This window comes from Anser brachyrhynchus (genome assembly GCF_964034855.1).
Source record: "Anser brachyrhynchus genome assembly, chromosome: 3".
Lineage (NCBI taxonomy): Eukaryota > Metazoa > Chordata > Aves > Anseriformes > Anatidae > Anser > Anser brachyrhynchus.
In genome coordinates this window covers 36,111,043-36,128,872 of record NC_137696.1, presented here as the reverse complement: position 1 = coordinate 36,128,872, position 17,830 = coordinate 36,111,043, and the positions used below count along the sequence as shown (strand labels likewise).

The 17,830-nt window shown below is 33.1% G+C and overlaps 1 protein-coding gene across 2 annotated transcripts in view; it reads right to left on the bottom strand.

Annotated features, from left to right (window-relative positions):
• Positions 1–17,830, bottom strand: part of KIF6 (kinesin family member 6) — a 174,151-nt gene that overhangs the window by 93,466 nt on the left and 62,855 nt on the right. For both annotated transcript variants that reach the window (XM_080585370.1, XM_080585369.1), the window contains exons 11-13: positions 8,025–8,130; positions 7,028–7,169; positions 4,830–5,042 (exon numbers count right to left, since the gene is read on the bottom strand). In XM_080585370.1, the coding sequence (XP_080441496.1) occupies positions 4,830–5,042; positions 7,028–7,169; positions 8,025–8,130 (461 nt within the window). The remainder of the gene's footprint in view (positions 1–4,829; positions 5,043–7,027; positions 7,170–8,024; positions 8,131–17,830) is intronic.

The window sequence follows — 17,830 nt, the reverse complement described above, 5'->3', positions numbered from 1 at the left end:
ACTAATGCTTCTGAGATTCTTATTTAAAGACTAAAGAATAACTAGCATTACATAAATGACGTAATTATACCAGTCATTTGTTGATAAAATACAGCTACTTTCTGCTAACACATTTCTGATGTTATCAAAAGCTTTGTACTAAGAGGAAACAATTCTATTTAGTAAAAATCATTGTGACACCAAATCAAGTAAATTCTTCCTATAAAATGAGAGCATGATAAATAGAAAAAGTAGGAGTCAAATGGATATCTTCAGCTGTTGAGTAATTACAAATGCAAACAAGCAATATGAGAGTATTTTACACAGAAACGGGAAGAGGTATAAGAGTCAGCAAACAAATTCTAAACTTCTCGGTTTTTTTAGAAGATGAATTAAAAACAAACACACAGACATAAGACAACAGATGTAAGATCAGTCTAGCCTAGTATCCTGTACAGTAAGTGGCAGCATGGCAGTGTTAGATAACTTTAATGAATATGTGAAATAACTACTGTAAAAATCCATTATATGAACTGCTGTAGGAATCACCTGAGTTCTTATCATTGGAATGGTATAAAACCTGAAGAAGGAGTTTTAATATTCTTTCTTTTGAAAATCTTTAATATCTTTAAAGCTGTATTTTATCTCTAATTCTTGACTACTTAGTGACATCTCAGTCTCTGGTACAGGGTCTCACCATGCCTTTTGACAGTCTGATTATCCTAGAATCCAAATATCCTGAGTTGGAAGGGATGCACAAGGATCAATGAGTCTAACTCCTGGCTCCACACAGGACCACACCAAAAAATCTGTCATTATGATAATGACTTTTTAATTCTTTCCCTGAACCACTCATTTAAAATACTGCAGAGCTTAATAAAAAAATATTTTTCTTTGCAGAAACCACAATAAGCAGAAATCTTAAGATTCCAATTTATATTTTTTTCCCCCAATATTCTTAGGCTTAGTTCTGGTTCTTTCACACATGTACAGCTCATGGTATGCAACTCCTGTCCATTTATCTATTCCTTGTAACCTCTCTCTCACTTATTGTCTAGGACAATTTCTTTCTCATTCCTGCATTCAGTCTCCACCACAATAATTAACAAGGTCAAATCCTGCTAAAGCCTGAGAGTTTTCAAGCAAAATAAAAACCATCAAAGCTGATTACTAAGTTCAATTACTAAGCAATTTTAGACAATAAGTGGCAATATTAAATAGTTTAACAGATATTCACATTAGGACACTGGCAAAAATCCCTACTTCCCAGCTCTTGTATCTGAATTTTGAGCTGAAGATTCTCTCTTGCAGTTAAAAATTTATTTACAAAAATACATAAAAAAGAGTATGCAGAAGCGTAAGTCATGAATATGTAAAGCAGTTATATATGATAGTAAATAAAAAAAACCAACTATGCAACAGTTATGTCTACAGTTATTGGAAGTTGTTTTATGTGGGTTTCAAAACTAACAATTTGCAAAAATATTGTTATTTATTGTCATTTAGCCAACTCAGAGGATGTAAGGAAATATAACTACAATGCTTAGCAGTTAAGACTTTTTAATTAACCACCATAAAAACTTCCTTACTTACACAATCCATGCTAACTGGCCAATATAATTTGTATTGTTTGAGTTGCTATTTCTGTGAAGTATTAAGCACATACTTAATAAATCCCATGACGTTATTTACATGACTAAAGTTAAATACATCTTTAAAATCTTGTAAAATCAGGTTCTACAAATGGTTTCAGTTAGTTCTGAAAATTTGGTATGCAGAAGAATTTTTTTTTTCCAAAATATTAATATTAAATATTAAAAAATATTAAATACTGCTTTTGCCTCCTTATCTGTTAAAACTGACTGGCCTGAAATCTAATGATTTGAATATTTATCCTCATCTTTAAGATGTATGAGTCAGTATTTATAACTTCTGGAGCTGACAATGTAAGTTTCTGGGATTTCTTTAATATCTGTGTTAACTATGTACAAGACATTAGAAAAAATAGTTATGAAACCTGGTGAGGTCTGTGGTAATTCCTAAATCTTGAGAAAAGCATTTCATATTTTTGTAATGGTTCCTATCAAAACCTCTTTCTTATTCTTTCACAAATCTACTGAGACAGATGATAATTTTATCATTGTAGGAGGTCTGTAGCTATCAGAAATTACCATGAGAAAGATGGCTTCTGAATTCCATAGAGAAATTTGAAGGTTAAAAGGAAAACTTTCAGTCAGAATATCTATTTAGTGGATATCAGAGCATTAAAGTAACATACCTGCAAATAATATTTTGCCATGAAAGTTGACCACTGCACTTTGCACAACTGGTGTTTTTTCAGAACATTTTGCTTCATTGTTAGGTGGAATTAATTGGGTTAATCAAGTCTGAAGCTTACGTATATGTCCAGGTCTGAGTCCAATACAAAAGAGAGTCATATCCCAGCCATTAGCACTCAGAGCTGAGGGTTTTTGGCTGCCAAAGAATGTACCACTATATCTTTGCACTGTCAAAGCTTTATAATAAAATAGAACTGTTGTAACCATTTGAAATTTTATACTGCTTTGCAGCTAAGGATCTCAATATAGTAACTTGCCTACAAAGAAACTGGGATGCTTAAGTAGATGTGCCCCCCCGTTTTTAATGCGATCTCGATCCAACAGTACTATAACTTATAGTTTTATTATTATTAGTTTTTATCACGGCATAGAATGCTTGTCCTAGTACTGGCTGTCTTTTCACTGATTTTTACTCCCGCCTTTTTTTTTTCTTGAGAGCCTTCTAGGTTTATTGTATCTACAAACTGATTTGAAAAATATGTAATAGTCTGACTATTCTTCATGAACTTATATTTAAAAGTGTTAGTTTCGATATGAAGATGTATTGAAGCTTTTTATTTTCAAAAACTTTAAGAAATTAAACAAAAGAAAGAGAAAAATATAGTTATTTGTACATTAGGGAGAAAATGCTGTCATTCTCAGAGACACAAAAGAACGGGAGAGCACAGAAACTCGGTTATATTATTGGAAAGACAACTGGTCCCCCAAGATTGGGTTTAAGGCATCCTTGTAAAGCTGTATGGGTTGTATTATTAACAGTTGTTCTACTATTTTTTTTTCCTTTACTATTACATTTTTTACTCTAAAGTATTCCTTGAGCACCATAACACAAACATTAAGAAATAATGTTTTAAGGCATTATCGTTATAACAGCAATACATTAGAGAAGTCCTAACGCTACCAACATTACTGGACTAGACTTGTGGCAGAATGTCAGGCCACTGGAAAGGACTGCAGACATATAAGGCCACTTAAAATAATCTAGAAATAACTTATTTATCTGTAGTCCTCACAGAAATATGAGCACAAATTTTAAAAATAAATTAATTGTAGTGAAACTAAGGGAGGGTTTTTATGTCCACATTTTGCATCTTGGTTGTTGAGGACTTTATTGTTTTCATGTCCACTTGGAATATCATGGAATATCGGAATCTGACCCAAAGCTGATTGAAAAGAGCAATGGAAAGAAGGGGATAGGTTTATAGTTACTTTCAGGATGAAAAAGCCATATAATATGCAATCCAATTATATATAAAAAGTCTCATCTCAAAACAAATTACCTTTTCATGACAGAAGTCCATCTAAAACTCATTATCCTAACAGGATAGGAATCAGTTACATTTACTTATTGATTAGCCAAAGAAAATACTTTATCATTGTAGCAGGTTCCCTGTGCCAACCATCTGTTCCAAATTATTCTTTTTTCAATGAACAGTATTTTGTATGTTTACCTAATATATTTTACAAAACAGCTCAAGTAGAGTAAAGAATGAATAACAAAAATTGGCTTTACTAGGAGATCTTTTATCAGTTACATACGGATGAATAGTACCCATTTGCTGACAAAGGTATGGCACATGGTAAAACTATACTCAGTGTGTTAGCTATCGGAAATGAATGCATTATTTATCCATTCAGCTCTAACTTGTTTGCAAAGGATATGAGTTATTGAACCACTTCACAAATAGTTATTATTTTTAAATACATCAGAACAAGAATTTTGAATTTGTTCTCACTTACCAAGGTCTTGCTGCAGAAAGGTAGCATTTCAATAAAACTATTCACATGCACAAAAATGCAGTTATTTGTCATTTCTGGAACTAAGGCTTCAATTCATTTGATCACGTTAATTTAGTAATAATAACAATAATCACAGTGGTTTATTAAAAAATTAAATAAAAACCAGATGCCAAAATAGTATAATATAAGTAAAATGTTTAAAGACAATCACAAAAAGATTTGTGTTTACAATTTGATATAAGAGCTAGAAGCATAATTACTGAAATCTCATTCTATTCGAACATAACGTTTCTCTCCTAGGCTGAAAGATTAAAAGATAAAAGTGTTTATTGGTGTTTTAGGATACTGTATGACTAATAATGCCTGCACAGAACTTCTTTCAATATCTACTGTTCTGGTTTAGATTTCTTTTTTTTGTTTAAAGTCACTACCTCCAAATCTTTTGGGGAAAAATGTTATATCCTAATATTTTTTATGAGTTATGCTCAGAAAAACTCTTTTCTGAGAACAAATTTACTTGAAGATTTAAAGGCTTGCAACTGAATTTATATTCCATTTCTGGAGGACCATTCAACAGAGGATTAACATCGGTTTGTTACAGCCATCAGCACCTTGAGAGGGCTATAAATTTAAATCCCTGAATTTGTAGATACAGAATTAGCACAATACTGCTGGTACTGAAAATAAAATTCTGGTTCTGTTACACATCTGAATAATATGCTGAAGATCATACTGAAATAACCCAATAACTGCTCACTTAATTACACTAACCTGTCTGTCTGGAAAGAAAAGGCAGTCTGTTAACTGAAGAGCTGAGATCTTTTGCCTCATTCAGTCTAAAACAGTTAGATGGGCTCCACTTTTCTTCCAAGTTTATAGAAAGAGACTGCTCCAAGGCTGCAGAACCAGCAGAGAGAGCATTAAGCTGGAAAAGAGCATCTTGTGCTTTCTTTTTTTCTTTTTTTAGCAAATTTACTAGAATATCTGCAAGATACATTAAGGAAATCATCAAGGGTTTCTTCTATATAGCAAAAATCTTCTTTGTTTATCCCTAAGTTTTTTTATTCAATGGAATAATTCACATATAAAAGCCCATTTGTGAATGTGAATTTAGAGTTGGGCATATTTTTTATAATCATATCCAGGCAGCCTAGTTTTTGCGAAACAGCAGAATCATTTCTACTAAGCACTAACAAATTCACACATTGACCACAATTGCTGATCCCATTCAATCAGTGCTTGATAAAAATATTTACAGACAAACAGAAATGAAAACTCCAATAACTTATTGACATTGTGTGACACTCTCTTTTTTACTCTTTAAATTCTTTAAACAAAATTTCCAAAGAAAAGAAAAGAAACCCTTAACTTACAGGTAGATTGGCAAGAGTATCACATTTGTAATCTTTTCACAATAAGAAGGTTTACTAAATAATAAATAACACTACATATTTATTAGAAGTATATTTCATAGAAATACATTTTGCGTAACAGCAGATAGAGGGCTTACAATGAAAATTATTTACATTCAGCCAAAACCACAGGACTTCCTGTGAGAGAGATATATATATGTGTGTGTGTGTATATATATATCTAATATGGTATTCATTCTAATCCTAATTAAACCACAGAAAATCTAAGTAGTCTTTGGGGAATATTATTAACTAGACTGGGTAGCAATAATAAAACATTTTACAATTTAGTTATGATTGACTAAAAAGCTTCAATACTTCCCATCGCTTTATCACAGTAGTCATGTTATTAAATCTCTAATGATGATGTACTGTCACTTAGAGGCTGCATACTGAAAAATAGTTTTTTGTTCAAAGTTTTATACTTTTATATATATCTCTTATGTGGATTTACCCAACATGCTTCTTCCTTGTACTTCAGCAAACAAAGCCATATATATCTATCAAGTACAGGAGCATTTGATATAGATGTTTAGCTTTTTCTCATTAGCAACTTCATACCAATTAAATCATTTATATCAGGAAGAAATGTTTCTGTACATCCAGAAGCATATCCAGACCTGAAAACTGATATCAAAATTGAGCAATTTTTTTTTAAAAAAAAACAAACGGATAATTCAGTATTATGACTAAAATTATTTGAAAGTGCCCCTTGGAATGCAAACATTTTCTGTGACAAAACAAAAATTGAGAAGCTTTCCTGCCACCTCAGTTCAGACTGGTAACATGCTACATGCAAATGAAATAAAAATTAATTATCTTTTCACATAAAAAAAAAAATCTGGAATTGCTGTATATGAAGAATACAGCTGAGTTTGCTTTTTTTTACTTATAACTGTGAAAGCAAGTATGTTACCTATAAATCTATAGGAAAACAAAGCTGTTTTTCAGTTCTCTGCCACTTTCAAATTTTACCCACAGAGTAGCCACAAAGTTAAGGACATGGTGATACTGTGGTCTGCCAACAGCTCTGTCAGCCAGCTAAAAATAACTCCCTACCTTCATCATGCAATGGTGCAGCTACTCCTGTCTGCTGTGAGGCCCTGAAATGGACAAAACACATCTGAGCAGTTTAATATTTTTACATGCTAAAGGCCTTAGCTTTAATTTAATTTTTAAAGGTGCATGTTTTGTAAGGTAATAAATTTATCTTCATATAGCATCAGAATTTCCCGTTCTACAAAAAGGTTTAATTTGCTTGAGGAAAGTGTTTTAGGTGTGGCTTTATCCACAGTATTTGGATCTTGGCTGGACCATTCTAAAGATAAGTGGTGCCCGAATCCAGACTTTTGGTTTGGGTCACAATTGAAATAGAAGCAGGTGCAAAGTAGGGGTCCTGCCATATAAAAGTTGGGAACTGAGTAATTGCTTTAACACAATGGGGTCAACAGAGAGAAATTCCTTTCATACAGCCAACTCCTATCTCACATACAGAAAAAAATATTGTAGCCACATCAGCTGAAACCCAAATATTATTTTTTCCTTCACAAAGGATACTGATCTCATTGTCTCTTTGCTGCAGAAGTTCTTTCAGTTTTTTCAACTCTTCTTTTCCCACTTCTTTGTTAGTGTCTTTTTCTTCAGAGGTGTGTTGTGAGACCATTTTTTTATCAGAAATCTTTGAATGGTTCATCAGTTGCTATCAGAAGAAAGAAACAAACATAAGGTATGCTCTTGTAACCTTACCTACAGCTATGTATTTATTCTACTCTGTAACTGTTTAGCTATGGCTGCAAAGGAGAAGGCCTGCCTAGACTCTTGAGAGAACAAACTCATGTCACCAGTTGACTGTCAAGTTATATGCATTGCATCAAGCGTTGGGCAAGTTGTATTAGTTGATCTTCACTACCAAACATACAAATTACTTTACCCTTTCTACACATAAACTCAAGCGTTCTCTAGCATTACAGTGCTTTCACCATTAACAATACAACTGAAACCTAATTATTTAAAGACAATAAGGTCAGGAATGTCTACACTATTATATCAGAAAACTCTATCCCAAAATACAAAGTATATATTACCTTCTATTAATTTCTCTGTTGTTCCTACTTCAAGTGTATCTTTCAACAATTTAGAAGGGCTTACAACACTATTACGACAGTTAGTGTAACAGATTCAAGGACATGGTATTTTTACTTTTATTTTTATCTCTTTTGATTTGTCAGAAATAAAGACTCCATAGTGCTCTGAATACTGATGGATGTATCTATCCATTTCCAAATAACTTGTAATGGGTTTATTCAAATAACTTGCAGTCCTCTCTTATAAGTTACCACATGCTGAGATCCTTGCTGGGTTTTCTACACAATTCTGCTGCGTTTTTCTAATTAAATTTGAAATTCCTATCATTCCTCCCTGCATTGCACAGTTTGTTTTACCCTTTTCCAATGCCTCTCAACTGTACTACATTTCTTTTGACTCTTTTCAACTGTAAATGCCTTCAAATAATTTTCAGTCCCAGATGCACTTTCACTATGTTTAAAAGAAATACCTTCACATGAGAGAAGCAGTACTTGATCTTGCGCATGTCTGCACCAACATCCAGAGTGCTTTCAGGATCATTATCTTCCAGAAACGTTTCAATTAACTTATCCAACCTGAAAAGACATAACATTTTTAAGGGGGAAAAAAAAATCACAAACAAGCAGACAACTCTTTAAAGAATTTAAAGATCTTTTGACATTAAGAATTAGAAATTAAGAATTTAAGTTAAGAATTTAAAGAATTAAGAATTAGAATTCAATTAAGAATTTAAAGATTTTTTGACAAATCTTTGTCAAATTCTGATTCACCAAGCTGACTGATACTAGCAGGCTATTTCCTTCAAAGTCTATGCAATTACATTGTACTTTTGTGCCTGATATTAAAACCTGGATTTGATACTGGAGATTCTACAACTGCATATTAAAAAATACTTTCACATACTAATGCATAGTTTTAGAACTGAAAGCAATGAAGAAGTAATCTTTAGTTCTTCTCACTTATTTTATAACCTTCTGTTCTCCTGCCATCTAATAATTAACATGATCTAAAGCCTGTCCTCTCAGAAAACATAGCAGATGAAATTTTTAGAGGCTTTGTGCATAGGATTTTTAATATCTATCGTTATTGTCAGAAGATAAAACTATTTATTTTTATGTTACAAGAATCAGCTGATAACATAACTTTCATATATAAATTTTCTTGCTCCAAATACCATGCAGAACAACTAATTTTTTGATGCGGATATTTATATGTTTCTCAAAGACCTACTGCTCTTCTGATTAATGGAACGTAGTCAGCATTTCATTCTCTTGTAATTTATACTTATTTATCAAGCACCTGACAACATCTTTGTAGGCAGAAGTAATTCTTATTTCAATAAATCAGTCTTCATAAGAAAATCTGGCACACAGGAGCATCCTTCCGCTCTTTCAAAACCAATTAAAATATCTAGACTGGAAACCTACACAAGTATAATATACCATCCCTTTGAGCTGGATGTCACAGCTGTATGCATACAGTCAGATTTTTCTCTTGGATGCTTTCTTATAACCTCCCTGGGTTTTGTGTTGCAGGATGTATGGCAGATTATCCTCAAGAAAAAGGACAGAGGACCTCTAAACCAAAATCAGCCCCTAACCCACTTACTAAGATATGTTTCTGGAAAATAGCAAGTGAAAGTTTGAACTCCATCAGCTGGTTTTTGATTAAAGGCCCATGCTTCCCAACAAATGCCGTAACCATTAAGGTAATACGCAAATGGTGGGCAACAATTACAGTCACATGCCTTGTAAATAATAATTCTATGATTTTAACTGTTTATTTAGGTTAGTATCCTCAGAAGATGATCTTAGGTGAACCTGAGTGTGCTGCTGTATCTAAAATAATTGCATCTATTGCCAAATGGTCAGAGAAGAGTAGGAGTTCAGAACTATCACTGTCCCTAGCATTTTTTTGACTAGTTCTGTTCAGCTCCTCCCATAATACTCAAGCCTTCTGAATGTCCCTTAATAGTCATTTATCCTCTTCAATTACAGGATTGGGAATATTATTGCTACTTGATTACTTAAGCATTTTGCTGTAACTCCATAACCAAAATTTTAGTCATAATAATATTACAGTATCTAAAGCTGGTTGGGAGATCGCCCTGGTTTTGAAACTTCTTTTACTAAGACTTGTCGCATTACTATATTGTAGTAACAATTCCCTGTGAGAAGATGAAACTATGAGATGCATGACAAACAGAAAAAAAAACACCAACAACAATATTCTTTATTTTTAGAAGAAAAATACATGGAAACTAGGAACTGTATGATAGTATAACATAACAGACAGGTTTGGTTATTTTTCTCCTCCAGATTTTACCATGACAAAGTGCCTATACTCAGAACAGGGGAAAAAGAACACAGCAACCCTTGGCTAGTTTCTGATAAACCGTGCTCTCCCATTTTCATCACTTTAGTTAAAGAACAAGAGACAAATACATTTTTTATACCAGTCACTGTATTTGCAAAATTAATGACTTTTGAATTTATGGAACACCCACTGAAGACAATGTGAACTTTACATGTGGAGAGCTTAAAAGAGAGGATATTTAAAGATAAATATAAGTTACAAAAGCATTATTGGCATTGATCATCTTCTCACATTAAAAGACTACAAAAACTACTGGGCAAAAGATACCAAAATTCTACTTATTGCTACAGGATTTTTTTCCTCATGAAGAGTTCAACGAAAGAAAACAAAACAAAAAAAAAGAAAGAAAGAAAAAAAAAAAGGTCTGTTGTATAAGAGGATATTCATAGACTCTTTACACACACCATGACCAGGAGAACTAACCCTTCATACATGGAGGCAGGCATTTGTTTAACGGGAATAATAAGTAACTGGGAAAAGACAGACATTTGTACTATTAAGAAGAATGCTATAGAGTGATTACACGGACATGGAGAAAGTCAGTATTTGTCACTATCCTAAGCACCATATTGATTTCAGTGAATAACAGGAAACAAAAATATTTTTTATAACTAGACTGTCTAGACTGACTATATGAAGTCATCTATAAAATGAGCCTTTAATCTTGAACTACAACGTAGAAAGGAGATATTTTACCCTGACTAAGATTACCTGTTTGCTAGGGACTTAGCCATACTCAGGTTACCATGGATTTAGGCTATGGAAATCAATCAAAAAAATTACACTAACTTCCACCGTTACCATTACCAGAATAACATGGCAGAAAGTTAAAATATTTCAAGAGAAAAAAATAATATATAATTCTTGTAAAAAAAATGCTCTATTTTTGATTGCCAGTCAAGAGTCAAAGTTAACTTGTCAAAGTGTAATGAGTTAGACAAGCTGGAGTTATAGATATGACCTATTTCCTGATTCTTATGCTACTTTTAATATGTTTGGCATTTGTGAAAAAACATAACAGCCCAATTCATTTTTTGCTGTCTCAAGGACTACGTGGAAGCCAAAACAGGTCTGAGCACCAGAAGACTGAGTCAAGTCTGAAATAGCAGAATGTAAATCAGAAGTTTAAACCAATTAAGTTTCATTGCCAATTGGTGGAAACCACAGAATCTTCAGTGTATGTTTAGGTACTTTTCTAAAATTTCAACTTTAAGAATTAGAACAAGAACAGACCACCCTAGTCTGAACACTACAGAAATAAACAAACAAATAAATAAATGAAAACGGAAAACAAACAAACAAACAAAAAACACAAAGAAGATCCCCATCCCCATGAATACCAGCAGATGAAATTATGTACATTTAGGTTTCCATGTAAAAATTACAATGAGATATATAAATGACATATTAAAAAATACAATGACATATATAAAATATATGAAAACTAGAACACATAATCATATAAATTAGAGCTGTAAAGGATTTAAGAAATTTATATTGGACATCTACAATTACAACTCCAACGCATTCTTCCTAGTCAAAGCATCACATAGAGTCAGTAGTTATCCTCCTGTTAAAAGAAGCAGAGCAAGAAAACCATTTTTGCAACAAGGAAAGCCAAAATGATTTTTGGTTTTCATTCAGTTACCTTCAAAAGATGAAGAGTAACTTTCTCCTTTGCAATAATTATGTACTCAAAGATGGTTACCTAATCTCTGATCCTTAGTTCTTTAACAGATAAATGCATTTTAAACTATTTTCCTCCAACCAAAAGCTGTCACAAGAATTTATGTCTGCAAGTATCAAACTTGAAAACCACATAAAGCAACCCAGCCACGAACAACATCTAGAGGAACAAGAGAGTACCTATCCAGAGAACTCCCTACAAAATCTTGCTTTAGTTGTTCTGGCTCAGCCCGGAAACTATCTACCCTGACCTCTCTTAAGTAGTATGTTCTGTTTCTTGGAAAAGTCATTAATTATAGTACATTTTCAAAAAGACCTGAGTAACCAGTCCTTAAAAGCAGTAATGATGATGTTCTATCATTATGCCAAGGATAGTAGGTTAATATTTGCATGCCCTCTCAAGAAGAAATTAGGAAAAAAGCTGCCCAAAGAAGAGACTTTTCAAAATGGATTTGCAAAAAAGAATGAGCATGCTTGGCAAAGACTATATTACATATTTTAAGCATTTCTATGTTTGTGACCAAGCTGTTCTTCAAAAACATCTTGGGCTGAACATAATGTCCCTATTACACCCACTGCCAAAAGCCAATGGGAAAATGCTTTAGAAAAATCAAAGGTAGTTGTGTATGTAGGTTCTATGACATGGTTAAGGGTTCCAAGGAAATTCATAAACCAGAGGGGTGAAAAAAAAAAACCAAACACTTAGTTTTTAAAGCTTAAAATGAGAAACAGATAGGATCAAGCAGAAAAACCCAACCAACATAGAAACATACAAAGAAACCATTCCAATGTACTATTTATGAACACTGTTGTATGCAGTATGAGATTTTTTTTTCCTTCCTTGACTTTATTTATGCAGACTAGAACTACAGCAGTTCTGTTTTTTATTGTTCTTATATGAGAGTGATTGCAGAAGAAATGTTTGTTTTGTTTTGTTATTATACTCCTTTATTATCAACATAAAATGCAGTTATTATAACCTCTTAGTAACACAACCTTTAGTGGCAAAAATCAAATCACCCAACTAAAATGAAAATTAACTAAAATTCATCAACTCAAGGACCTAATAATGAAATAATAATAATAAAAAGCTTAGTAGCAAATACACCTTACTGGAGCAGAAACCCGAATACAGAGAAGGCCTCTAACACCAGGAATTTTGTTTCACACTGGAGAAACCTTTATAGAAAATAATTAGACTTTAGCCGCCTTACTGCTTAGCTTAGGAAGTTGAAGAGCACCAACATCAACAGGAAAAAAGAAAGGATGTAAACAGTTTTTAATTAACTGAAATTCAGTAGAAACCTAGTTATGTGGTGAGCTACAAATACAGGAATAAAAATAACTGAATTGCTTACAAGTCACACTTAATTGCTTCAGTGGAAATATGCAGCATATACCTTTATTTCAGAATTTGATATTCAATTTTAAAGTAAGACAGTCAATTTAAGCTATTTCAATGTCAGAAGAGGCTACAATAATCTGATATACAACCACCTAGCCACAGGACACTTTCAGTGAAAGTACTAAACTAATATAAAAACAAACACACAACAACAACAAAAGAAACCTGAAAAGTATGCTTGAGAAATGTTAAAATCTTTGATTCTGCATAGAAACAAATATGAAACCAATAAAGTCTTTCATTTTTTGTAATTAATATTGTTAACAAGCAGGCTGCTGCATTCTTTGTAAGAAGTTACACACCATTAAAGGTTTATTAATATTATTACAGCTGCTAAAGTCAAGTGGGGGGAAAAAAAAAAAAAGAGGGAATGCTAGGTTCTGCTCTATTCTATTCTTAGCTTCTGCCTAGCTAAGACAGCAGGCCTAACTTACACTAACAGGAGCAAGAGTGTACCGAAGTCTAGTGCCAGAATCCTGCTGTATCAGGAAGAATAGTTCTTCCAACAGAAACTCCCCGAAGGAGGAAGAATGTGAAAGTATCAAATAAAGACCAATTTTCTGTGAAAAGCAACAGTAAACAAAGAATGGGGTTTTCTTTCTCTGTGCTCATCAGAAAAACAAAACAAAAACAAATGAAACAACAACAGCAGAGAAAACAAGAGTAAAAAATTCCCACCAGAAAAGAAGTAAATCATTTTCTAAGTCAATGCCAATGGAAGAGTATCCCATCATTTATGATATGAATTTAAATATCATTTTTATATTGAGTTTATATATATTAACGTAGTACAAAAAGAAAGGCATTGCAATGCTGATTTAGTTGAGTTTGAATAATAATACCAGGCTCTGAATGAAAACACAAGTCTGTTCTTACAATGATGCTGGGATGAACGCTTGAAGAAAATCAGTCATAAACAGCTGGGGTGAAAACTTGTTAAACTAACAGTGGTCTCTGATTAGTGACTGTGAATCAGTCACAAAGTCTTGGTCTATCATTCCCCTCTTTATAACATTTTTCCTAAGAATGTAAACACATACAGTACTTCAGCTCACAGACAGCTTTTACATTAACAACTTTATTTCTCTTCTGTTACTTTCCACCTTTCAGGAATTCTTTAATGAAGCCTGCTTACCATTTAGACCACAGAAAAATCACAAAAGTTTTCTATACCCAATATTTTAGATTCCATGCAATTTTTCTGATAGCACAATTCCAGATTGGTAAGATGAGCGCTCTGCTACTTCAGTTTTACCCATTCACCAAAAAACAGATTTTCATCTTAAAAAAAAAAAAAAATAATAATCCACTTCTGAAACAGTCTTGTGTTTCCATGAAGCAGGATGCAAATTACACAGCTGAAATGCATCAGAAAAGTACTCCTAGCCAACTGAGAGTATGTTTTTAAAGTTTAGAGCTCTCAATAGCATGCAGGATGCAGGATCTAAAAACATGTATTTGGAAGGACTCATTTTGACCTTGTTTCATGTGCCATGATTCATTTCTGGGAGAGCTTGCCTTTTAACCCTGATCACCAACACTGTATATCATCTATCAAAATTAAGTTCACTTAAAGAACAATTAATTTTGTGTGTCAGCCGTGAACTTTATGACAAGCAAACTGGAAATCCAAGTTTGTGAAAAATTGACTGTTAACAAAGAAGCTACTGAAACACTTGAGATCAGCAGAGAGGTTCCTTCAATTAAAGAAGTTTGCTTACCTAGACTTTTGCAATAGATTTCCTATAAAATCATGTTATGAGATAACTTGGAGACCTCTAAAAGGATTTTCCTATAGAGGCCAAACGGATAATATGTCTCCTTCATGGCTCCGAAGATGCCATTATTGACACAATTAGTTGTCTGCACATTATCAAGTCTATACTTGGAGGTATCTGTAGCACATATCTCACCAAGTCAGGCAACAAGCTTGAGAACCTGGAAAAAAAGTGCCAGCCAGCACAAAACAGTGAGAACACAACTAGGAGACACATACTTTCTGAAAAAAGAATAAGGCATTTTTAGGCCATAGTAGAATAGATCTCCTCCCTCTTGTTCCACCAACATCCCCAAACCAAAAGCCACAGACAGTCAAAATTTGAAGTTCTAAAACACATATGTTATATATTTATAAATATAAAAAGAACAGATGAATAGAACAGGAGAACAGAGCAATATGGCCAACTGAAAAGAGAGCAAAAGCATATTCTTCCCTATTGATGATGAGTAGAAACAAATATTTATGAATATTATACGCAGTTTGCTAATACTATAAGCAGCATTTAGGATTTATATGCTGCCTGTTTAGATAACCAACAGGTTGGTATCCAAAGAGATTACCTAAAATCAATCTGGCAAGGAATTAATCATTTGGATTTTTTTCAATTGTATATAAAGGGCAAAAAATATACAAATAACGCTTCTAATTTTGTAAAGCAACCAAACAGTATCATACCCACAGACAAATTACTAACATTAAACACTTGCACTGCAAAGGAAAGAAGCATACATTTCCTATTACAGATATCACTCTCTCATTAAATATACTGGCGAAGACATTTTTGCTACCTCCTATGTAAAGAGATCCTTCTGAATTAGAAGGCTACAATATGGCACATGTAAAGAGTTTCTACACAGTTGAAAATCATTCATTCCAATGATGAAATGCACACAAATCTAAATCTCTGCATGAATAAATCAAGGGGAGATTTGGCAAGGACTGTGAAATGACCACGACTGTCTCATACAGGTTAAAAAATGTCTACACTAATGTTATGCATGCAGAGTTTTTGCAGAGAATAAACATGTCAGGTAGATAGTAGAGTGTATATGCTTTTCTTCTTGAACAGCATTTTGTAATAACAAAGCAAAAGCACATACATAAAGCAATGCTACTCACTGCCTGATAATATTTGTGGCCGTAATGGTAATAAATAGAGTACATCTAAAAGTACAAATAGAAAACTAAGCTTCAGACTATCAAAAATAAATAAATAAATAAAAATATCTGAGTTGAAGGTAGCAAGATCTTGAAATAAAAAGTAAGAACAAGGGACACACACACCAATCACACAAGGAAGTCAAAGGGTCTCATACAGATGAACACTGAGACATTTCTACAGTATAGATGAGAGAAGTTTTGTAAAGATTCACTAACTGGTTTTAATTAGATATGAGCTCTAAAGAAAAAGTTTTACAAAAAGTATTTAAAGTGCCAAGAGGCACAAATAGATGTTTAGTGGTACTTTCAGAAGCATCTCTGCTGACGAGGCATTCAATGGATTTAAGTGAGAGTTCAAAAATCTGCTACGAACAGACACATTTGAACATATCCTTTTGGAAATTGTTACCATGATTTTTTCAAAATAAAGTAAAATAAAAAAATAATAAAAAAAGGAATCTGACCTTACTGTGCTGTCACAGAAGATTTCATAACACATAAGAGAAAAAAAAATGTCCTCTGGTGAAATACATTGATTTAAGAGGATTCTAAATCAGGCAGCTAAGCTCGATGTTAGTGTGAGATATTTTAAACCTACAGTTAAGGTAGCTTCTCTTGAATATTGCCTACACAGCATATGTCAGTCAGCCTGCTAACTTCTGCACAAATCCACTGTCTCCTGTGTTGACATAAACCAAGGTAATACGCTTCTATTCCTTCCACCTTGCAACAGAAATTGAACACTGACATCAACAAATAAGAACATTTGCTCTGCTTTGTAAATTAAACCATTGTTTCAATAGCTTAAGCACAAGTAACTGTTAAAACCTCTACAATGTACAACAGTGCAATATTGTCAATGCCATGATAGCATACAGATGTCACAACGCTGGAAGAGAAAAAAGAAAGAAAGAAGTAATGAGAAATCCAGGGTATGAGTAAGATGAACAATATATGAGTGTTGAAGTAAAAAATAGAAGCGTCTGTAATAACATATGTATCTGAAAGAAATAAGGTAAAGTTATTAATAAATTAAAGTGCTAAGCCAGGACTTCCCTCCCTGTTAGCAGAGAATTCCAACTGGCAAAGGCTCTGGGAGCGTGGGTGCTCTGGAGCACAGAACTTTGATTCAAAATCCTGACTTTCTGGGCACACATTGTAAATTGCTAGTGAGCTCATTTACAACAACAACAAAAAAAAATATCCCAAATGATTCAAATGAAAAGGACTCTCCCTTTTACTTTTGGCATGATTCTTACAAAAAAGATTAAAAAGTAAGAATCATTTCAATGTCATTTCAACCTGTTCTAAAGCATAGTACAGAAACCTAAGGGGGTATAATTTCCTTCTGTTTGTGATGTATGATGTTATTTGCTGTATTTTTATTTCAATAGTGCAAAGTGTTCTCTTTTTTTTTTTTTCCTTCATCTCCTCTCTAAACAAGGCACTAATTCTCTAGCTTAAAGAAATATTTAGAGATCAGCCCCTTACAGCTGAGGAAGTAGACGGTGTGATCCAAAGCAAGCAATACGGATTTTGGAAGCATTTTACGAACTACATTTTGGACCACTTATGTAGCATAGCTGCATTTTTTATGCCGTGCTTTTTAAATAAAAAAAAAATGAGAGTAGCAGAATTAATGTATGTTTAACATTTATGAGAATAAAATAATAAAACAAAAAATATGACATAATAAAGTAGATCTTACCATTTTACAGAGAATTCTGAAGTAAGAATTCTAGACAGCTGTGCCTTTATTCACAGGACTGATCATTCATAAGCAAAGTCAAGAGCATTTGTTTTCCATTTTGTTGTAAATTTAATGAATGACAATGTGACATTGCTGTGGCTATGATGAAAGTCTATT